This window comes from Drosophila gunungcola (genome assembly GCF_025200985.1).
Source record: "Drosophila gunungcola strain Sukarami chromosome 2R unlocalized genomic scaffold, Dgunungcola_SK_2 000006F, whole genome shotgun sequence".
Lineage (NCBI taxonomy): Eukaryota > Metazoa > Arthropoda > Insecta > Diptera > Drosophilidae > Drosophila > Drosophila gunungcola.
The window spans coordinates 3,410,373-3,433,550 of NW_026453168.1; the positions used below are offsets into that span (position 1 = coordinate 3,410,373).

General features: G+C 43.1%; 4 protein-coding genes across 7 annotated transcripts; 1 reads left to right on the top strand and 3 right to left on the bottom strand.

Moving 5' to 3' along the window:
• Positions 1 to 23: 23 nt before the first annotated feature.
• LOC128254596 (ragulator complex protein LAMTOR2 homolog) lies at positions 24 to 718 on the bottom strand. Its single transcript, XM_052983751.1, has 3 exons — positions 559 to 718; positions 311 to 497; positions 24 to 238 (listed from the first exon to the last, which is right to left on the bottom strand). The coding sequence occupies exons 1-3, from the start codon at positions 624 to 626 to the stop codon at positions 110 to 112; spliced, it is 384 nt and encodes a 127-aa protein (XP_052839711.1). The 5' UTR covers positions 627 to 718; the 3' UTR covers positions 24 to 109.
• Positions 719 to 1,767: 1,049 nt separating this feature from the next.
• On the bottom strand, positions 1,768 to 7,063 carry LOC128254555 (kelch domain-containing protein 10 homolog). Its single transcript, XM_052983694.1, has 3 exons — positions 5,687 to 7,063; positions 3,078 to 3,635; positions 1,768 to 2,946 (listed from the first exon to the last, which is right to left on the bottom strand). The coding sequence occupies exons 1-3, from the start codon at positions 6,530 to 6,532 to the stop codon at positions 2,515 to 2,517; spliced, it is 1,836 nt and encodes a 611-aa protein (XP_052839654.1). The 5' UTR covers positions 6,533 to 7,063; the 3' UTR covers positions 1,768 to 2,514.
• A 703-nt stretch (positions 7,064 to 7,766) lies between these two features.
• LOC128254560 (TRPL translocation defect protein 14) lies at positions 7,767 to 19,197 on the top strand. Of its 4 annotated transcripts, XM_052983702.1 has the most exons (11): positions 7,769 to 8,482; positions 10,144 to 10,211; positions 10,429 to 10,466; positions 10,781 to 10,818; positions 11,610 to 11,741; positions 16,519 to 16,647; positions 16,713 to 16,849; positions 17,386 to 17,599; positions 17,665 to 17,995; positions 18,062 to 18,246; positions 18,577 to 19,197. In XM_052983702.1, exons 1-11 carry the CDS (start codon positions 8,257 to 8,259, stop codon positions 18,630 to 18,632), a joined length of 1,554 nt encoding a protein of 517 aa, XP_052839662.1. In that variant the 5' UTR covers positions 7,769 to 8,256; the 3' UTR covers positions 18,633 to 19,197. The 4 variants fall into 4 exon arrangements, with proteins under 4 accessions (XP_052839661.1, XP_052839662.1, XP_052839663.1 ...); XM_052983701.1 differs by having other exon boundaries at positions 7,767 to 8,482; positions 18,062 to 19,197; XM_052983704.1 differs by lacking the exon at positions 11,610 to 11,741 and having other exon boundaries at positions 7,773 to 8,482.
• An 85-nt stretch (positions 19,198 to 19,282) lies between these two features.
• Positions 19,283 to 23,104, bottom strand: LOC128254549 (GPI ethanolamine phosphate transferase 3). The gene is made up of 6 exons (XM_052983685.1): positions 22,678 to 23,104; positions 21,980 to 22,623; positions 21,737 to 21,920; positions 20,056 to 21,664; positions 19,545 to 19,993; positions 19,283 to 19,483 (listed from the first exon to the last, which is right to left on the bottom strand). The coding sequence occupies exons 1-6, from the start codon at positions 22,822 to 22,824 to the stop codon at positions 19,283 to 19,285; spliced, it is 3,234 nt and encodes a 1,077-aa protein (XP_052839645.1). The 5' UTR covers positions 22,825 to 23,104.
• Between the last annotated feature and the right edge of the window lie 74 nt (positions 23,105 to 23,178).

The following is a 23,178-nucleotide window of genomic DNA, read 5'->3' on the forward strand; positions in this document are numbered from 1 at the left end:
TCTAAATTACATAGGCTTAAGAATTTAAGTAGCTCACATATTTACTTTTTCAAAGGAATTTTGATTTACTTATTATATTTAATGACAAATGTTGGACTTATAAGTGTATTTAGCTTGACAGTGCCGAGATCTGCTTGAGCGGTCGCTCCAAATAGGAGGCCAGCGACATGGTCTTTTGCTTGAGCAGACCCAATCCCACAGTTTGTTTGGCGTAAAGACATAGGAGCACACTGGCGACCTGTAATTAAGATAGTTCATAATATAGTACATTTGCATACGAATTGTTTAAAGGCCTGGATGATCCACCCACCTGTGTGATGGCCACATGACCGTTCTCGCAATCGATCAGCACAAAGGTCAGGCGATCTTCGCGAAAGGCATTCCGGCCGTGCTTCTCGTAGGCTGCCCAAATGTTACTGGCTATGGCCGCCGTAATCCGGGCATCTTTATCGCCGTATCCTGAGTACGCCAAAAGAGCGCCCTCCTGGCTGAGCAAGCTGCGGAGGAGTACGAAAACATCTCTATTGGGACAATAAACCAGGTTAGGTAATTGCTTACAGGGTGTTCTCCACTCCGCCAGTGTTTGCCTGGCTAAGGACCTGCGTCAAGGCTTTGGGTTTCAGCATTTTATATTCAATTTAATGTAGAAAAAAGGAAAACAACAATAGAACTACGCCTTCACAAAACACTGCATTGTGAATGGCAAAAAATCAGCTGATAAGGAGTAAGCATTGCGTTGAGAATGGCAACTAAGTGGCGCTAATTTGAAAATTGTTTTAAAATTTGAATTAATTAATTTAAAAATGTTGTGTGGTTTTTCATTATAAAGAGCCTTACCTTCAAAGTCCAAAAATACAACTGATACCGATGGTGGGTGACAAGTGAAATAAGTAAGCTTTGCAAGCAAGACTTATGACATTACGTTTACTAGTTTGGATTCTACTAGCGATTGATCAAAGTATAATTCTGGAACATGTTTTAAGTATAATTTATGTTTTTATTTTCTAGATTTTTAAGTTGGTGATTTTAATAATTTACCTAAGTCGTTTGTGAAATTTAATTCGTTTGAGCTAAAACAGTAAAAGTAGTTGATAATATTTAATTATTTGAATTTGCAATTGCAGCGATAGAGTTCAAGTAAATAATAAATTTTACCATCAGAATTCATTTTTAATATTTTCAACGCCTCTTAAACAGCAGTCTCTGGGTGACTCAACTGAAAGTAACAGGATGTATTAAAACTCATCTTATCGGTACTTTCTTTAGAGACATTTATCGCTGCTAATGCAGCAACAGAGTTATCTACATTTCACCCATAACTTCCGAATAACGAGAATTTAAAGTCGTATTTGGTGACGTCATTGTCAAACCAGGTCACGGACCTACTACGCAGCAAAAACTGCACTCTCCCTCGCTCTTTTGTACTTCTTTTATGTGGATGCATTAACGCTCCACGGGGTCATAGGTCAGAGCAACAGTCTTTATTTTCAACCACCGAATTGAAAACGCTTTACCGCCCGAATACCTGTACTTTGTTTGGCCTTTGGTGCTACGCAGTTTGCCGAAAATCATGGCTAGCAGGGTGCATTTGTGACTGGAAATTGCGCATGACTCGGCGCTTGCCCCATCCTTTCGAGAAATTCCAAGCCATGGAACAGGGGGGGATTTTTTTTTTTTGTTTTTGCGGGGAAAGCATGAAACTGGGTCATTGGCAAAACTACGCCGTGAAACGATCTGTGCCAGGATGAGAATGGTACGAGTCAAACGTCGATGGTGTTGCATTAAAAATTTATTTATTAACTTAGATTCAACCAAATTTAGTCTTGGGTAATATATATATATATAAACCGAGCAAACCGACGTTCGCCACGGGGGCGGGCAGTACCGTACGCACTGCATCGGTACATGATATCGCAATAATGATGGAGTCTTATGTTAATTAAATATTACTACCGCTAAGTATTATGTACACTTTGACAAAAATACATCGGGGTTGCCCCCTCTATATGACATTGTTTGGTGTAGCCTTCCATATTGTTTCGTTTGTGTGCAAAGTGGGTTGTGGGGTGTGGGTGTGTTTGATTTAAAGAAGGGTGAACAATTTCAGGGCTATGCATAGGGGACCTGGTCAGATACTGTGGGGCTTTCGAGGTGATTATCGGATGTTCGAGTGTGGTTATCGGATTTTCGAGTGTGTGGGGTGCGCTGGCTGATCTGTAAGCTGAAGTTTAGAATACATACGCATGGCCTGTCTCTGGCTGTTGTTCCGCTAGCTAAACTTAATTACAATCTTATTTACATGCTAAACATGTCCGCCTCTCCTTTCGAGTATCAAAATACATATGTGTACAACTATAAATGTCCTTCGTATTCGATCACAGCGCGCGCTCAATGTGAAACAAAACTTTTAAACAATAGTAACGTAAAGTTCTGCAACTGAAACAGTTTCGGGGCGAGGAGACACGGGCTCCCCTCCACGGATTCGATTTAATTTCGATTAAACGGGTGGAAGGCCTATTGCGTTGTGGAGCGGGCACGTTTTGGGTTCGAGTAAAGCGAAATCATCATGGACGGGTCGGGCTGGTTTATGTCCAAACGCCTCCTCCGCTGCGGCGGCAGACGTTCCGCGAATCGTTTCGGTATCCCGGCTTCCAGCAGTGTCTTTCGGTCGTACAAATCCAGATTGTCGTTGTAGTAGGTGATAGCGTCCCAGCACATCTCGCTCAGCTTGGGCACCGTCATCCACATCTTGTACAGGTCGTTGCGACGCCGCATCTCCTTAACATTGTACTCGATGCCTCCGAACACGTACATGCATCCATTATCCGAGTGGGCGGCCGAATGGAAGTACAGGGGGCGGGGCAGGGTGGCGGTCTCGATGCGGAACCACTTCTTGGTGCGCAGATTAAGCTTCCAAATGTCAGAAAAGTACGTGGAGAAATCGCCCTGAAAATATAGGTTTTACTTTAGTAGATGTTCTAAATTCTTAATTAAAGTGAGATTATTTATATAAAAATTCTTTAGCTTAAGACCTTTTGACTTTAAATTTAATGGTTTATCCTCGATGTTGAACTCACCTGCAAACCGCCCGTAATGAAGGCCTCGATGTCCCCGTTGGAGGACTGGTGCTGCACACAGGAGAAACACTTGCGCGGCTTTGGATAGCCTCTGTTGCCGTCTTCCATGTCCGCAGTACGGCGATCGGGATACGTATCGAAATAGTCCCAGCAGTTCGCCTCCAGGTTGTAGGCCGGTATGCGCTGCAGATCGTACACAGAGTGTGAGGTGCCACCGCCTAGCACAAAGATGTGCTTGCCGTCGTAGACGACCTCGTGGCGATATCGACCCTCCGGATCGTCGCGCATCTCCGGACGACTGATGTACACATTTTCCCAGATTCCGGTGCGAAAGTCCAAGCGATACACATCACAGGTATAGTCAAAGCCCGTCGTTCCACCGATTGTGTACAGGAAGTGCTTGTGGATCACTATGCCCGGTCCGTACTGAGCCGTGGGCAGATCACCCTTTACCTTTAGGCGCTCTACGCCCGGTGTCGCGCCAGCGCTGGCCGTGCGGTAAACGTAGCAGTCATTCGAGCAAGACTCTCCAAAGGGATATCCCGTGCCACCATGAGACTGAAAAGTGATGAGAATTATTATTTGATTCTTTTCAGATTTAGTATTAGTGTTTATAACTTATTCTATGCAAGCTATCTGAACCTATCTAAGAGATAAATGTTAAAGATCAAAGATGAAAGATAAACAAAGGTCGCTATTGAGGAAACCTTAAAAACAATTATGCTGGGAAGTAAATGAACTATGGTTTTAATATTCTTTGGTGCAACAGAAGAGAGTTTTTTGACACCCCCAAATTTTACAATTCTTTTCCTCAAGTCGATGGTTTTTCTTAATTTTTGGGTGAATAAGACAGCGACGAAAGTAAAATTACAAAAGATTGTTACACAACGAAGGTCTCTTATTTGATAAAAATGTGACTATTGAACGAATTAAATATAACATATGTATATAAAAAATTGTTTTTTTTTTTTTTTATAAAACGTAACCGATTTTAATAGCACAAAATAGCTTATTAATTTGATCAATAGATTTACATATTTTTAATACAGTTTATAGGGAAGTTAATTAAATGTGACGATGGCTTCACTACAATTCTTAGGAAAGGAATATGCTATAACAATTTTTACATTTTCTAGATTATTTCTGGTACGTGCATTGAGTATACATAATAAGAGAGTTAAGCGGGGCATCCACGCCCCTGACATTGCTGCCAATGCATTCAATTAGCAGATACTTGAGCGGCAGCAGCTTATCATCGCCTGGTGGAGGAAGCATTGGAGGAGGAGGCGGAGGTCGAGGCGAACAAAGATGAGGAAAATGAGGAGGAGCTGTAGTAGGGAGGTTGAGCTGCAGCCCAGATAAGTGAAAACATATGTCTCCAGTGTGTTTTTGTGTATGTATCGGGGCATGATTCGTCATCAAATTATAGCTAATTGTGGAATGCAAGGGAAGGGCATTGGCTGCCAGCATAAAATGCCAACAGCTCCCGTTTGGTTTGCTTTGCCTTTCGGTTTTTCATTTCGGTAAACTTCCTCCCAAAAAAAAATTTAAAAAAAAGCGCGCGCACTCAGCTGCTGGGTGGGTAAAAATGGTAAATACAATGTTTTGAGTTTTTCCAGCAGAGCGCGAGGTGGGGAAAGCTGGAAAACAAGTTGTTGCATGCGGCAGCAGCATAAACAACAACTGCGTAGTAACCAAAGTGGAAAAGAGGGTTGCCTGGCATGCGCAGAGGCGGAGGAAGGGGAGTACGAGGAGGAGGAGGAGGATGAGGTGCCCCAGAGTGAGAGGCAAACGGCAATGGCCATGGGCAGCTGTTTCGGTTGACATTTCGGGTGTTTAGAATGCATAAACAAAGCACAGAGGCGAAGGAGTGGAGGCGCGGAGCAGGGCGTGGCATTGGCCCTGGCAATTTTCATTACCCAGAATAACCCTCCTCTCTCTCTCTGTTTTTCACTCTCTGTCGAGATCTGCTCGATCAGCTGTGTGTGATTTCTCTGCTCATTTCACAATTCAATTGTGTTTTCTACTTGAGCGCAAACAAGTTTTTTTATTGCAATTGATGGTTTCGCTAGCCTACACAGCAAGAAATGAGATCATATTCAAGATATATAATATATTGTCTCATACCAGCAGATAATTCCTTTAATAATACTATTAATCTCATCACTAATAAAATTTCATTGCTTTAAATATCTATACAAGACCACAAGTAAACTATAGTTCTATAGCCAGATCAACATAAAGATTTTCTTGTATCAGAAACATAAAACTTCTTGAGGAATTCATTTTGTATTTATTGTTATCAACTGTTGATAACAATTTGTTTCCAAGAAACTGGCCAAACTTTGCCAATTTTATAAACATTTTTCTATCAGCAACCCCTAGAGATTAGGTTTTTTGTAACCACAGCCACAGTTTGGTGGGATACAACATTTTGAAAGTGAAAAGTGCTATCTCTCAAAGTGATCCAGATTATTCTCCGTGTCTACCAACCAACACACCCAACGAGAGAGAGAGAGACAATCGAACTCATCTATTTTCGTCTGCTTAAGAGCCCCCTTACCCGCCTCCTGGTAAACCGATTTAGATAGCATCTAATAGATACTCACAATCAACACGTTATTGTGAATGGTCAACGCATTGGAGGCCAGCTCCACGGGCATATTGCTGGCATTGTCCGCATTCAGCTCCAGCTTCCAGGTCCTGGTGGCGAAGTTGTAGCTCCAGAGCTCCTGAAACAGCAGGCAGCGTCCGTTGCGAGAGGCATTCAGAGCGCTACGCGGATTATAGCCACCGAGCGAGTACAGGTGCGAATTGGAGGCGATGATGCGGTGGCCACTACGAGCCAGCGGAAATCCTCCGGAGACGTGTTTCTCCCTGTACTGGCACTTGACCAGACGCAGCGGCTGGAAGGCGTACGCCGGGCGCTGGCTGGCCAACTGGGACTGCTGTTGCTGCTGCTGCTCCGGCGACAGGAAGACATTCAGCACACTCTTGGACAGCTCCATGCCATCATCCAGCTCATCGCTGGAGCTGACCGTCTCGTCGGAGAACATCTCCTCAAAGTCCGATTCCGAATCGGTATCACCATAGTCCACGTCCACATCCACGTCGTCGTCGTCCTCTTCCTCCTCCTCGTCCAAATCGCTGGCTGCGTCCATGGGTTCGCCTGCGCCCTGAATGGCCTGGAAGCGGGCCACAATGTCCGCCTGATCCGGCTGCGCCTGCGGCTGGGGTTGGGGTTGTGGTTGGGCCTCCTCCTCCGGCATGTCCTGCTCCATGATCAGATCGTTGTTATTGTTATTATGATGGGCCAGCTGCTCCTGGCGTTCGGATAGAAGAGCCCTCTCGTAAAATTTCACCAGCAAATCGGAAACAAACAATAGAAACGTCCAAGTGTGACGCAGTTGGTAAAACACGATACACTTGAGCTTGGCTGGTTTTAGTATGTTCATAACACGCTTGCTAAGTTTTAAGCAACGGTAAACGTAACGAACAATTTTGGTTTTGGTTTTGAATCCTGTTTCTCAGAGAACAGAAAATTTTGTCAATTTTGGTGTTATTTTTCCTATTTTTCTGGGAGGGGAGGCGGGTGAAACGACCTCGCACAGCTGGCTGACTATAATGTTGTTGTTGTTGTTGATTTGGTTTCTGCTGCTTCTGTTGTTGTTCTTGTTGTTTTCGTTGCCACTGCTGTCATTTTGACACTCGCTCTCTCTCGCTCGCCCGCACGCATACACGCACGCACATGTGTTACGTTACGTGGTGTGTAAAATTGTGCACTGTTTTGTTGGTTAACTTGCGTTTTTTCGATTTGTTTTTCTTTTGTTTTCCTTTGGCTAATGCAAATTAGTTGTGGCACGCTGGTAAATTGTTTAATTATTGCAGTCGATGGCAGCCGCGCGCATCGTTTGTGTGTGCAACAAACTACGCTTTAAATTTAGATCTGAATAGACGAGTGCAGTCGACTGGCGATGGAACTCTATCGATTGACTATACGATAGCCTTATCGATAGTGAATTAAATTTCATTAATGTTGCATAGCCTATTTTATTTTGTTTTATTTTATAGCTTAATTAATTCTTCCTATTTTAGTTCGATTAAAAAATATTTTATACATAGAAGAGATTTTCTGTACATGTAGTGATGGTTCGAAAGTTTTATTAAGAACATAGACAATATCTTAACTTTTGTTAATTTTGGTTTATTTTGTTAAATTTAAGCTTAAAACATTTTTTTTGGATAACAGGCATTAATTTTTTATTAAAAATTGAAGTTGTACATTTTAAGCCATTTTTAAAAATTAAATTTAAATAATAATTTTAAAACGGTTCTATGCTATGCGAATTTTTAACATACATTAAACTATGCAACAAGTTTAACTGAATTTCCTTAACGGGTTGGTTGCTTTTGAGGACCACCATATTTTTAAATTTTAAATCAATACATCTTGGAAAATAAAAGTATATATTTGAAGGCTTTTTTTTTAATTTTAAAGTTTTAAAACAGGAAGGGACTACATAGCATTATAGTTTTTTCCGCCTGTTCCTAGTGGAGTGACCATTTCCATCAGCAACCCTTAAAGTATGCACCGTTATTTTCCCTCTCCCGACATTGTTCGGCTTTTTTGCCACACTTGAACCCGGTCACACTGAATTCTGCCAAAAGTATAAGACCGACCGTCGGCACACATTTTCCATACTATTCCGTGCTTTTCTTGTGTAATAAACGGATGCGGTGTCAACTCGTAAAAATGCAATTCCACCACAAAACGCATAAACTTTGATAGTGCCCAAATATTCGGATGTGGTACGGATTCGAACAGTAGCGTCTGACGCTGCCGTCTCGTTGGTCAAATTCTATAGTTCCTCCGTCGGCCTTTTGAGAGTATCCCGCGCAATCCAATCTCTGGGCATGATTACAACGCGCCAGTGCAGCTTTTGAATTGCAGAGCGCCAGATCCCGGATCACCAGGATTCCCCATCAGGAGACCAGGAAACTAGGACACCAGAAGTCCCCCGAGGAACCGCAGGAGCTGCGATTTCCCAGGCATAACCTAAAAAGGCACGTGCAGTGCTGCGTAGAAGAGTTTTCTGCGTGCCACCACAGCCAATCGGCTCCTCTTCTCTCCTCACAAAAAAAAAAAAAAAAAAAAACCAAAATTCCCGAAGACGAAGCCATGGCCACCCTCCTCAGCAACGGCCAGCAGTCGGTGATGGCCACCAGTAATGGTCAGGAGCAGCAGCAGCAGCAGGACGAACCGGAGCAGCAGCAGCAGCAGCAGCAGGTCGAGATCAGGAAGTCCAGCTCACCCAAACCAGGCGCCATGCCCAGCTTGAAGCTGAACAGGATGGGCTCGGTGTCGCCGAAAGATAAACGCGTCTACAAAATAGTCCTAACTGGCGGTAAGTTTTTCCTGCCCCCCAAAAAAAGAAAAAAAAAAAAAAAGGTGGCTGTGATAACTCTGGGCTTTTCTGTGTATCTGTTACAAGTGTCCTTGTCCACCCGCCCGATTGCGATTTGTTTACGATTTGTGTCAAGGTCGCGGTTCCCACGGAGGGGTAGAGATTGTGTCCTGCGCGCAGCTTCCCATAACTTCCCCGCCTAACATATTTTGTATTCATACAGCTACCGGCTTTTTTTCTTTTCATTTCTTTTTTGGACTCGGCGGCGCTTCAAAGCCACCGCCCCTCCCCTCCCCCACTGCTATTCATATGTAAAAACAGAGCCATAAAACCAGTTTGCCAGGCCATCATATGAGCAGTGGTTGGGCGCGCGTGGTCTAATCATTTAATTTGGCCCAAGTTATGGCTGTGATTAGAAGCCCCACAAAATAGCATTGATGTATTGGCGGGGCTATCTCTCTCTACACATACTCTTGTATTATCGCTTTGACGGGCGACTTCCACCACCCAGAATTCTATTAGTTCAGGAAGAGGCTGATAAAAGACAGGGTCCCTATCGCCACATGTGGCACTTCGTAGGAAATCCTCCGGGATTTACCCATCGAAGACCCATTCAAAGAATTGCTTATCGGCTGACTGGGTACTTTTTGATGGGTCTGAACTCTTTGGGAGTGCATTCGGAATCGATTGCCACAGATCGCTGCGCAATGCATTCAGCAATGGGCGTAATTGCCTTCAGGGTCAGGCCACTAATCTAATCGAGTGATATGCTCATCGGCGAGGAACTTGGCTGCACTTGATTTATTGGAATTTGGGACACAAGTCTTAATAATTCGTTTCCGCACTATCAATTCAAATAATGAACAATAAAAGAAAATCATTCTAAGCTAGAAGTTTCACATATTGGATCCAAAGTTATAGCTTCAGCTATTAAATCGAATTATAAACATTATACGGTTCAGTATTTGTAGGTATATAAATTATTCATGAGATCTTCTGAATCTTTAGCTTTAAAGTATTTTTGAAATTAAACCAAATTAAAAGGCATATACCAGTATTTTGTTTAATAAATTGATTTCAAAGAAAGTTTCAACTTATTCTAAGTTCAGTTTAAAGTCGTTGTACTAAAAATATCAGTATTTATATGGTATAAATTCAATAATACTGTTATTTATTTTTTAAAAGAGTAGATAATAAAAAAGAATTTAACATAAACTAATTTTACCTTACGATCCTAAAATGTGCTTACTCTTGAAGCTGTCTTAACTTGAATTGCTTTTTGGATATATGTTAATGCCCTTACAAACTTAATTAACTGGCGACTAATATTCCTTTTTAATGTATGTAAACTTGTAAGCACGTGCAAAGTTATTTATCGAATTAATTAAATAAAAACTACTTATTTAAAAATATTTAAATTTTAAAAACTACAGTGACGTACTTTAACAAGCTGTTATTAAACAAATGCACAATGTTAACTTGACTATTGTTGGAAAAACTTTTTATAAAAAAACTTTACGGGGATTTTTGCTCAATTATCAGCACACATTTCTCCCGATTGACCGCCAATCGAAAAATTGTATAATATAAGAACACAACCATAGCCATAGCCCACTTGTAAATAAACAAATGAATTTAATGAATATATTATGCATTTTCAGGGCCCTGTGGCGGCAAGACGACTGGCCAGTCCCGCCTGTGCACCTTCTTTGAGAACCTTGGATGGAAGGTGAGTGTCGTGGGTGATTTGTCGTTGGGGGATGGGATGGGGATGTCGATCCTAGACTAAGGCAAGATAGCGATTGCATTGGGCCGCGGGCTGCTCTGTAAGTAGAGGAGAATGTGAAGCCGTGGCTGCAGCGGGATTACCTTTAGATACTCCCTCTTTACAAATCTATTGCCCCGAAAACTCGAAACAAAGCAATGAGCATGTTAAATATTTTCAGGTATTCCGCGTGCCTGAAACGGCCACTGTTTTACTCAGGTAAATTCTCTCTCCACACACTCTTACACTCAAAAAAATAAACAAAAAATAAAGTCTATCGAAGGCAATCAAAGCGAAAGGAGCCGCTCAGGAGGCCGCCACCTGAGATTGGCCCGATTAGCTTTGCCTGCCGTTCGTCTTCTACCTGAGACGATCACCATTCCGATACACTCTTAATTCGTTTCGAGTTCCAATCTCGGTGCTCTTGAACTTTGAAAATCTCAATCTAGTGAATACCAATAGACTTCTATGGATAGATGCTAATCCCCACTTGTCTTTCTCTCTGTTTCTCCCACCGACATCCGAATATCTAGTGGCGGCGTGAAGTTCTCCGATCTGACCGAGAAAGAGGGTAAGTAGAGGCGTTGCCTAGCGAACGTTAGACCATGGAAATGTTGGTAGTTGACGGAGCAGAGGAGAGGAGTCTTACATTGCAAGCATTTTCCGAGACCACATTACATTTTCCGAGCACTTTCAAGTTCGACACAGCGGTTTTCTCGAAGCAACGAAAATAAATCAAAATATTTACTTTGCGAGCGACCAAAGCGAACACAAAGAATCCTTATACTATACGTACGATATATGCTAGAAGGTATTTTTAAAATCAGGCAAGTGCGACAGCCGCCATACTATAGATAGTACGAGTATATCGACTATATATCTGAGCATATAGCCAGAAGGCCCCCCCCCCAAGAAAGTCACGTCTTCAATGAAACTTACGTAATTCCTTGGGACACGATTCGAATTCCCACTCGATATCCTGATTGCGTGACTCGAGGTCATTTCGCCAGCAGTCTTCCTTTTTAACTTTGCCAGGCAATTTGTCAATTATGGTTATTAATGGATTTGCCGGGGTTGGGGGCGCTTGCCATGGGTGCCAAAAGCACCCATCAGATAAGATATAGAAAGTAACAAAGTCTGATCACATGCCCACCGATTAGTCGCCGCAATTCCTTGCAAAGCCTTTATGAATAATGCTATTTGCAAGTGGGACAATTAAAGACTTTATTAGTCACGACCGGACGGGGGAATCAACGAGTATATAGATATATAATAATGGCCAGGGCTAATCTAATACCCAATCACACACACACAAACCAAAACCAAAACCAAAACCAAACCAAACGCCACCCACACTCACAGACCCGCCCACGCCAACCACGTTCGTTTACAAAGATCTGCCCTTCGCCGCTCCGGAGCACAGTCTCATCGACCTAACCGCATCCTGTCCGCGCTGCTTGGCCAAGGCTGCATCCCGGCCCAATGGCAGCGAAGGTGAGTGCGAGCTGTTGAGTCGGTGGAGTTAGCCACAGATCGGTTGTTATCTGTTAACTGCCTTGTTTTGCATTCGCGCCGCTCTAACCAACCAAACAGAATCGATTCCCAAAGCCAAGTCCTGTTCACCTGTGCGCGTCGTTGAGCTGCTACTAAGTTTTTTTGTTATATTGCATTTTCCAGCGGCATCGGATAAAGTCTTTAACAGACCCAACCGCATCTTTGCTTTGTGTCCGTCCCCAAATGACTTGACATTTCACCAAACAGACAGTTCAGTTTGGCCCATGCAAACAACGCCGCTCTTTATTAACTCCAATATATTAATATATTATGTGTATTTCACTGTTTGTTCTGGCTTCGTTCTATGATTTATGTGTGCGTCCCCATAACACTTGTGTCCACTAACACGTCGTAATAGCCGCATTTTGTAGCCGCATTTGTGTCTATCTAACAGATATATATCTGCACATTTCAATAAAAATATTTCACGTTAAGCCTCTGCAGTTCAGTTTAGTCGCTACCATCTCAGCCAATTTAAATGGGCCATTTAAATTTAGCCAAAACATATGCGAAGACAAGAGTACGTAGTATATATCTATATAACTTAGTGGACTGTGTGGTCTGTGCCGAGCAACACGTGTGTGTGTGCTGAAGTCTGATATCTGGACACCCACTCCCAAAAGTCTGGATTGTTGAGACGTTGCAGAAATGTATTTACTTTTCCTTGGCGAAAATAAATGGGGGATTGTTTAACCTTTTAATTACCTTTGCATATACTTATTTTGCTTATGCAGACATTTATAATCAGTTAAACATTACGTAGACTGGGGAAAATTTTAAAAACTGTTATATGTTTGAGGTGCTCTAAGCAAAAAGTTTTCTTTTTTGAGCTTAATAATGCGTATTCTTGTATATACTTCAAATTATTATTGTCTATATTAATTTATGTATGTATTGAATATAACTTTTGTTTTAAAAACCAAGTCCTGCTTGCTTTTGTACAACTACAGTGGGAAAAATAAGTTAAAGTACAGTTTGCACTGAAACTTCATATAACATTTTTTTTTTTGGCTTAAAATCATTTTAGCCCATACCCACTGTATGTGCCTAGAATACTTTCGAGAATGGTTGGCTAGTCAGTCAGCCGTGGCCACATGGCTCTTTCCCGGCAAAAAACAATTTTCGTTTTCATTTCGGCATTATTTATTTCTGTGGGTGACCGAGCTTTAGTAGTCGTTCTATATGCTAGTCTTCTAACTGACTAATTAAATGTGTGTATTATAGCCGAAGAATGTGAAATCTTTTTCCCGCATCACGTGCTTGCTGACGTGAGTTCGACATCCGCTTCCCACCCCAAACCGCTACCCCTTTTCGACGCCCCTGCCCACCCACAGTGCCTGCCAATCGAACCCCCCGGACTTTTGTTTACTCTACGTTCGCAGCTGGGCGCTAAATGCGCTCCATTCAATTATGTTTCCTAGTGTTGCGATTTGTACAGTTGCGGTCAAGAAATTGTAATATTTTTTTAGCATTTAATTCATAAAAGTTAGTAAAGTGTTTTTTTTTTAACACCCCTTTTCCCGTTTTCAACAACTAATTGAAAACTATTTGTAGCTGGTGTCTCATACTCCATTATACTTTGTTGATTAAATGATTTTCTAAACTTACTTTTATGTCAGGCTGAGAATAGCTCTTGTTTTAAAAGAATACACTTTTAATTTGTTCTGAGAGGGTGACAGCTTTTCTTAGTAGAAATAAATACTTAAAAAATATATATTTTTGAATCTATCATAAACATGCTAATAGAATAAAAATTTTAACCGCAACTGTATGTACGCGCAAATGTGTGATAGTTGTACAGCTACATATACGAACATTTGATAGATAATATATTAGAGGGGGCGTGGCCGCGGGGCGGGGTTTGTCGCAAGTCTTGCCAAGAATTCTCGTTTGAACTTGTTATCGCTCGCTGTCTGTCACTCGCTTTTGTTAGTGGTCCTCACTTGTCGATTGATTTCCCGAAATTGATTGCTAAACGATTTTGTTTTTGGTTATTTTTTTGCCTGTTGATTTGCTGCTACCCATTTCCAATTCACCCGCCCTTCATTTCGCTCTTTTTTTTCTAAATATGTACCTATCCAACTTCTTCATTAGGCAAATCGGTTCTCTGGCATTATGTAAATTAACTTGGCTAATTATGTATGTATGTATGTGTCTGAAGAGCCTCCTAATCTGCATACACTTTTTATTATCTCGAGAGTCCATTAAAGGTTGGCTGGGCAATCACACACAATCAGAATAACACACACACACACACCTGCTTTAAGACAATCATCCAGATATTTAGTACACAAGAAAAATGTAGGGATTTTTTTATTTCTGGATTTACTTTATAGATAGGTAATATATTAAAATATTTATTAAAAAAAAATTAAAACAGTTAAGAACTACGGATAGCTAATATAGTTTTTACAAAAACCGTCTCAAAATGTTATTCAGGATTTGATAAATTATAAATCCTATAAGCTTAAAATACATTTAAGAAACTTTTTGTTATTCAGCATCATGGATTTGGTTTTTGTGAGAGACGAATTAGTTTTTACTACCTAATGCGGGTTAGTGTGCTCCAGAATAAGTTTTCTTACTGTGCATAGATTTTCATTCTCTGATGCGCAATTGCTGGTGAAATTGCAAATACGCGTACAATGGCTTACATATGTACATCTTGAGGTTCTTTTCGTTATTTTTTCTTGCATCATCGTTGCTAATTGAATTAGAATTGGCAGGGTGAAAGAACAGAACAAAAACAGAGAGCGGACAGAAAACAGAGCAGCAGTCTCACAAATTGATCGATTTGTCACCTGTCACCTGATGCACCGAATCAAGTTCAATGCAAATGCATTGCAACAACAGCCAATAAAAAGCAGCAACCACAAACGAAATGCGTAAACAAAGGCAACTCGTTAGGCAGCAAACTTTTTTATTTTGCACGCGACCGAGAATTGCAACAAGTGTTGTTGTGTCGCTCCCCCAAATGCACCTGACTTGGCCCCCCACCACCCACCAACCACCAGGCTTCCCATTTTCACCGCCCTTTATAAGGGGTAAGCCCAATGTGACCACAGTAAAACTTTGTTACCTAGAACCCCCAAAAATGTGTAACTAAATCAAAAAGTTAAATTCATTAATTTACCTACGATTTTTTAAGTCTTTAGTTTACTTGTTTAATTTATGTATATTAAAACATCACAAAAAAAATGGATTAAGTTAAAAAAAAATGTTTTGTAAATGTACAATTTAAAATGAATTATTAGCTTGTTCAAATATGTTTCGAGATATTTCAATACAAGACAATAAAGGATAACCTTAAAAGAGTTTCGGATAACTTTCAAACATTTAAATAAATTTAAAAGTAATGCAAAACTTGCTGGTAAACATTTTTTTTTTATAATTAGTCTTTTTAATTTACTAATTTTTTTACGAAACTTGTTGAAGTGTGAACTGAGATTTTAGTATGTAAAACAATCCCCAAATGATAATTTTTACAAAAATTACCCAAAGATGCTTTCAGTTAAAGATTTTCGACTGTATTAGAAAGCGTGTGGTGATGAAATAGCTTATCGCTTTAATGGCAACCGGTGACTCCCTGTCTCTGGGAAAAAATCCCCTCATCGCCACTTAAACCAGCTGAGGCTGTGACACAATCAGCGACTACTATTTATTTACTTGTTCCAACTGCTTTTAGTTTGCTGTGACACATACATAAAACTCTAGATTCGGTAGGCCGAACCTTCGAATAATTTTCAAAACAACTTACCAGGAACAGTTTCTAGTCATTACTTGAATTGTTTTTAAATACTTAAAAATTAAAGCAAATTAAACAAAGTACATAGTATTTCCTCAGAAAATGTTTCAAAAATATTTTGCCTTATTTTACAACATAGGTGTGAGTTTTCAAAAATGATTTGAAAATGATTCAAATTTTTTTAATTAGCTGCACGAATTGTTCTACTTTTAAGAAAGGGTCGTTAGTCACTTGTTTATGGTCAATTTGTTTATAGAATAAAATGTAGAACTAAATTATTAATACCTATTTTAAGAAAGATTCAAGACTTTCGTTCAGCATCATATGAATTTAAAAAAAAGCTATATATATTTACGATGCGTTATAGCTATTCTTTCTTATTTAGATCTTTAGATTTCGAAAAATAATAACCAGAACTGTAGTTGACTTCAACCGCTTTCGACTGCTTTATAAATTAGTATCACCATTGAAAATGAATTGAAAGTGAGGAAGCGAAATTAAACACAATGCACATGTTCTGACCTTCTATTCAGACAGTAACATCTGGATGAGACGAATAATGATGAGTACTCTTTAACCTACAGCTGATTAGAAACAGAAACTGTTGACTTGGGGAAAAAGTACTATTCACATCGGTTGACAACAAGTTGATTGAACTCTTGAATTCGATTTGTGTTCTTGCTCTCCATTCCATCGACTCAAATTCAGATTAGGTTTCATCGCTTCAACTTGACATCGCTGAACACTCAGATACTGGATACTGGCCATCGTCCATCAACAAGCACTGTCATCACACTTGAATCAGAGCCCAGTCAATTAATTCTCTTACAATTCGATGCCTACAGTGTGTAAAATTCCCTTCGATTTGAATTTGCTTGCAATTGTATTTCGATTTCTATTTGTTTCGATTGTGAATAACCGTCGAGCGAGTCCAAAGAGTAATGTTTCCTTCTCCATCCAATCCCTGTGCAGCCTACAAGTTCCAGGAGAATCTGATCCGCACCATGGTGCAAATCGAGAACACCTACTTTGAGCTCGGCAACTCGAGCAATCGCAACTGTCTGATAATCTGCGATCGCGGCGTTATGGATGCCAGTGCTTGTGAGTAACTCATAAACTAATATTTGTCCACTGATTATTATAAAATCAACTTGTTTTTTTTTTAGACATATCAAAGGATAAGTGGGAGAAGATGATGGCGGGCAACAAGTGGAATCCCGTGGAGATGCGCGACAATCGCTACAACCAGATCCTGCACTTGGTATCAGCGGCCAACGGGGCCGAGGACTTTTACTCCACAGAGGTAAGTAGAGCAGGCCATTGCCATGGCCGGCAGAAATGATTTCACTTGACCAATTCTCTTGTCCGCACAAATAAAAAACGCCCGAATACGGTAGAACAGAAAACGCCACTATCAGGTATCCAAGAATGGCTACACTACTTATCCGATTGCCACAGTTGCTCCCGAATTTCCAAACCTACTATCCATTAACATCCCTTTTTTGGGTATTCTTCTATTTGTTCTTGTTAAATTTATTAATAGTTAATACATACTATCATCTTCTTTATGTTATAAATGTTTTTCTTACCTAATTTATACCTGTTCGTTTAAGCATCTAATTACTAAGCTATTTATTATACTCACTTAAAGGATCGAATCAGTTATGATTTTATAGTTTTACATCTAAGAGACCTTTGTTTGTAACAAGTTGCAACTCCAACCACCCTTTAAAGTGTTAGCCGTATTTCAAACTAATGCTATAGTGGCTTTTTAGTATGAGCTAGGGGCTAAAAAACTGAAATCTAATATTAACTAACCCTTTCAATTGTTTATTGCAGGACCACGCCTGCCGTTCGGAAGGCGTTGATCTGGCCAGGGAACTGGATTACAAATCGGCCGCCGCCTGGGTGGGTCATCCCTACTTCGATGTGATCGACAACTCCACCAACTTTGAGTCCAAGATGAACCGCATGATTGAGTCAGTGTGCCAGAAACTTGGCATCGACGTTGGCGATCGTTTGCAGGCCACGTCGCGCAAACTGAAATATTTGGGTAGGCTTTCTCGTGAAATGTTCTTGCCGCGGAGAATTCCCTCTAAGATTCTGTTTTCCTTGCAGTTGCCCTTCTGCCGCCAGATAGCGAGTTTCCGCCCTTCGCCGACTTCGATGTGGTGCACCATTATCTGCAATCCGCCGGTCCCAAGGTGCAGGCTCGCCTGCGCAAGCGCGGCCAGAAGAGCCACTGGAGCTACATCCACACGCAGCGGCGACCCAACGTTCATGGGCAGGCCCGCATCGAGGTGAAGACCCAGCTGACGCATCGCGACTACATGAACCTGCTGGCGCAGCGCGACGATGCCCACTTCACCATCTACAAGAAGCGCCGCTGCTTCCTGATCAACAATCAATATTTCCAGCTGGACATTTACAAGGAGCCAGGCCATCCACGGTGCGTTTAAATCTGAAAAGAGCTCCAACTGAATTATCTAAACAAATAATATCCCTACTACTGCAGCTGCAAGGGATTGGTGCTTTTGGAGACGTACTCATCGCTCACCGGCGATGCCCTGAAGAACTGCATGCCCAAGTTCCTGAACATTGTGAAGGAGGTGACCGGCGATCCGGACTACTCCATGTTCAATCTGTCGCTCAAGGAGGACTGGAGCACCACCAAGAAGTTCTGCCGTTCGGCGACGCACGGTAAGCAGGACGAGCAGCCGCCAGAGCCGCCCAAGAAGCAGTATCATCCGTACGACGAGAACAGCGACTAGGTCATGCGGCCGGGAGTCAGTCCTCAACATTAAATGCATAGCCAAAGAATATGGAACCAAAAGCTTGAACTCTCAATGCTGTACAAACCACACAAGCAAAGTCTCTCTCTGTCTTTCGGAGCTCCTTTTGCATGCTGACACTCCATTTCAAATGCTCTTTTCCTCTTTCCTCATCAAAATTTCAAAATTTCTGGCACTCATTTTCGATCGTCAAGTTTTGATTTCCGCCTGACTGTGTTTCTCTGTTTTGATTTTGTAGTTAAGGGCGCCGCTAACGGAGTCTCGAGCACGCCGTTGCTCCTCAATGGTCAGTAGGCTTCTGAACTGTCCCTGAATCTCTTTTGCACACGCATATTATACACGGCAAAAGCAATTGATAAGAAACACCAATGACCTGGCAACAAAATGTACAAACAAAAAAAAAAAAAGAAGATAACTTAAAAACTGAACGGCGGTAGTTCCCTGCTGTCAGTGCTCTGATTTACACCCCGAACACACCACACAACTTACACACCCACACACACTCACACACACCCTGTTACTTATTTGCGTACTTAGCCCCTGGAGGATGAAGGAACCGTGAACGAGAGGCGTATGTGTCGAGAGTCTATAGTTTGTAGTGCAACCACAACCGAAAACAAAAACGAAACCGGAGGTCCAATGAGCCCCACGCGTACTTAATTTTCTTGTCATGTTTGCTCGTGTTAATTTTGTAAGCCATACCACTAGAGAGAACCTATGTAAATCCATAGATCCGCGTTATTATTGTCATGTGACGTTGTGTTTGTGTCCTTTTTTTTGTGGAGAAATTGTAAACCGATAATTTTAACTTTAACTCTAAGCTAAATGAAAATAAGATTACGACTACAAGACCACCAAACGTAGAGTTGAATTTTCTTATTACTTGTGTGTGTGTGTGTGTTTATTAAGGCCTAAATAAATAGTTGTATTTTGGGCTGAGACGACTAGTGGACCTTGGTCTTGTTGATGCGCTTGATGAGGGTGTCCACAGCGCGATGGATGCGGAGCACCAGCAGATAGCCCACAATCAAGGCGGGCAGGCTGACGAACGTGGCGAGGGCCTCGTAGATGAAACGCGGCGCAAAGATCTTCCAAACCATTAAATGGCGACAGTGAATGGTGCAGGCCATCATGGCACAGAATATCTAAAAGGGTAGAGTTAGTCATTATATAGAGTAGGGAAATTAAATGTATCCCATGGCTTACCTTGAGTCCCTGCAGCATAAAGAACTGTGTGGCCAGCTTGAATCCAGCTCCCAGGAATACATCCTCGTACTCGTACAAAGTCAGCTCACCCCTTGTCATATCAAAGCCAACCGCCTCGTTGGCCAAATCCGACATGGAGGTGCTCGCATCCGCTTTCCCGCCACTTCTGCAGCTCCGGATGAGGTTGGGAAACAGGGCAAACAGCGAGAAAGTCTCCGTACTAAGCAGGGAGTACATGCAGAAGAAGAAAATGGGTCCGCAAAAGGTGTTTAGGATCACCAGAGAGCCGGATATAAGATTCGACTGCCCGATGCCAGTGGTGCGACCCACAAAGGCGGCTCGCCACTCAATCTGCGACAGCGTCGTCTGATGCGAGGTGGCAAAAAAGCAGAAATGGGCCAACAGGAACCAGCCAACCAGGGCCGTAAAAGTGGGCTGCACGCAGCTCTCTGAAAGGAAATGTTCTGTATTAATACCTTAATTAAAAGGTACTCCAAAATCAATTACTTACCAAAACTACTGGCAGTGCGGTAACGTAGTATGCCATGCACACTCAGCAGAATGGCTCCCACGGCCACGCAAACAATCAAACCAATTGAAGCACGCGGTTCCAGGAGGACGATCATCACCAAGGCCAGGAAGACGCCAAAGGCAATGACAATGGAGGAGTAGACAGTGGCCAAGCCGTATACCACCGGGATCTGATTGCGCCGCTCATCGTCATCGCCCTCGTACATTCGCTTCATCTTCCGGAAGATTTCCGGCACAATGCTCTCGCTGCCGTTGATGGTCACAGTGTGAGCACTTCTGGGGGGCAGCACGAAGGTCATCAGCGGAGCCCAAGAAACCACTATGATCTGCACCAGTAGTAGGGCGTAGATGACCAGAGCCATGGCATCGATGTGGGTGCGTTGTATGTTCTTGATGGCGCTGTTGGCGAGCAGCACATGGCCGCCGGCGCAAATGGAGGCCACCGTGGGTCCATAACGAGCCAGCAATACGTTTGGCGAGTTGCCAGTCAGGTTGCCGCAGGAACGGAGATACAAGCGAGTCAGTGTGGTGTACACCACGAGAACAACCACGGCCAGGATGTAGGTCTTGCCGGTGCCCGGTTTCTTGATCGAGAATCCTGCACCACCGCTGTTGGCGAAGTCCGAGCAATTGCCCTGCTCCTCGCGGCAACGGAACAGCGTGTAGGCAAAGCGTATCAGGCATATCGCCAAAATGCTGGCCAGGATCAATCTTAAAGCGGTGGAGCGCAGGAACTGGGAGGCCTTGAATTTGGTCCTGAAATCCAAGCGGGCACTCAGACGCAGCAGTTCGTGCGATAGCAGGAGAATGGATGCCGCCAAGAGGTACGACAAGATCTTGGCCTCCTGGATGACGAAGCTGTTCGAGAAGAACACAGCCATGGAGGCAAAAAGCAGCAGACGCGTGGGCATGTGCCCAAAGCGCCTAACGGCCGACCAGTTGGTGGCAATGTTGGTCCAGTGGCGCAGCGTGTGGAATGCCAGGATGACGGCACTTGACAGGGCCGTAAAGAAGATCACTCCATGTTCCTCGGTCTTGAAGGAGAAAGTCTTGTAGTAGCGGTAGCCAAAGACACCAGCGGCCAAGTTAATGAGGTACGTGTAGAAGACCTCCTTGGCCTTGAAGATGTGCGCATAGTCCGCCGGTCGCGAGTTGTTCACCAGCAGGAAGATGAAGAACAAGGGCAGGAAGCTAAAGAGGAGGCCCTGCGACATCTGCGTGGGATCGAACCTCACCCAGATCTCTCGGCAGGTGCCAAGAATGTCGCGCAGATTTGTATTCAGATCCCTTACAAAGGACTTGTAGGCCACCTCGTTGTAAACGGTCTGTACTCGGTGGGTGAGCAGTATGAACTCCGTCTCCAGTCGGTCCATTTGCTCCACATTAAACGTGCGCTTGTTCTCCAAAGCATATTGGAAGAAGTAGCGATAGATTTGCTGGGCATTCTGCCAGGAGTGCAGCAGCAGGGTCTGGAACTTGTTCAAGTGCGGCACTTGCAAATCGGGCACAATGTTGAAATTGACCAGGCCCAGATTCGAGTAGGGTATCGGTACGCCGAGTATGGTCGCCAGTGTGGGCACCAGATCAATCTGGAAAAACAAATATCGTTGGTTATCACCGTGACGTGACGTGACCAGAGATTACACCTTGTCTTATCTCACCTGCTGCAGCATTTCGCTATCTGAGCCCGAATCATTGCCATAGAATCTGTGCTGCTTGGAGTAGGCAAACAGCAGAGCATTGGTTTCGTCATCGGTGTCGCCGCCATGATCTCCGGAAGCCGTCATGCCATGGTCGCCCATTACCAACAGCGTGGTGTCATTGTCCATGGCCGCCACCACGTCTCTAAATGTACCAATAGATACGATTATTGCTGAAAGTAATAAATCTAAACGCTCCCCTACCTTATCACCTCGTTCATCTCGCCCAGTTTGCGCGCCATTTCCTCGTGCATGGGTCCGTGCTTGTGTCCACAGTGATCCACGCCCAGGAAGTGGGCCACCAGCACCTGCCAGTCATCGCTGGCCAGCTCCTTGGGCAGGTGCTTCAGTATCTGATTGTCCACGCTGTCCAGATCGAATATATCGAAGCTGGGATAGGAGTAGGAGCGCTTGAAGCGGCGCGGATACAGATCCGTCCAGGTGCTATCGCCCAGGAAGACCAGCGGCAGGTCGCTCTTGACAATTTGGTCGATGACATTGTCCTCGTTGATCTCCGGCGAGGCAAAGTTGGAGCCGATGTCTATAAAAGTGGGCAGGCTGCCGGTGGTGAGTCCCTTCAGACGCTGCAACGTGGTGGTGGGCGGATCCGCCCTAAATCTCATCAACCGAGCGTGATCGGGGCTCTCCCTCAGCAGCTCCTGCAGCACAACCAATTTGTTTTCATAGGGCAGAGGATCGTTGACGTTCTCTTTGTATAGGCCAAATTCGTATTTCAGGGCATCCACAACCAGGACAATGACCTTCGATTTTTGCGGAAGACACAGATTGGAGGAGGCGTTGACATCCTTGAAAATCTCGTTCACAACCTCATCGGTGAGGACGTACTCCTGTTTGGGAATAAATGTATTAACTGATTGTTTATAGCCTGGTCTATAACTCACAGCATTGGGATTAGTGGACAATCGGCGGCAGGTGCTCGTCTCAGTTTTTGAGACACGGGCCAGCAGGAATCCGCGCGAGAAAAGCAGCACACCGCTGCTAATGAGGAAGGCCAGCCAAATGAGCACGAACAAGTACGTCAAGTTCATCGTCCGACTTTGATTAATTAACTAACTAGGCACACAAATGCTTTTGCTTTAATGAGTAATAAACTTTTCGTCATTTAGAACAATGCTGGTGGAGTGGATGGTTATTCTTTCTTCCGCTCGCCAGCCGGTTTCCGTTGTATAAAACTATGTATTTTAATTGCACTTTATTTCGGAGCGGTTTATTAAGTCTCCGGCATCACGATGCGCTCTCTTTGGTCGCTGTTTTCATTTAAAATTCGTCATTTTCAAAGATTTTCTTATGGGTTGCAGAAAAAAATTGGGGAATATGCAAATGCGGCGTTGCCACCCAGTTAAGGCAGAATCAGCTGTTTATAGTTTATCCCTGGTTTTTGG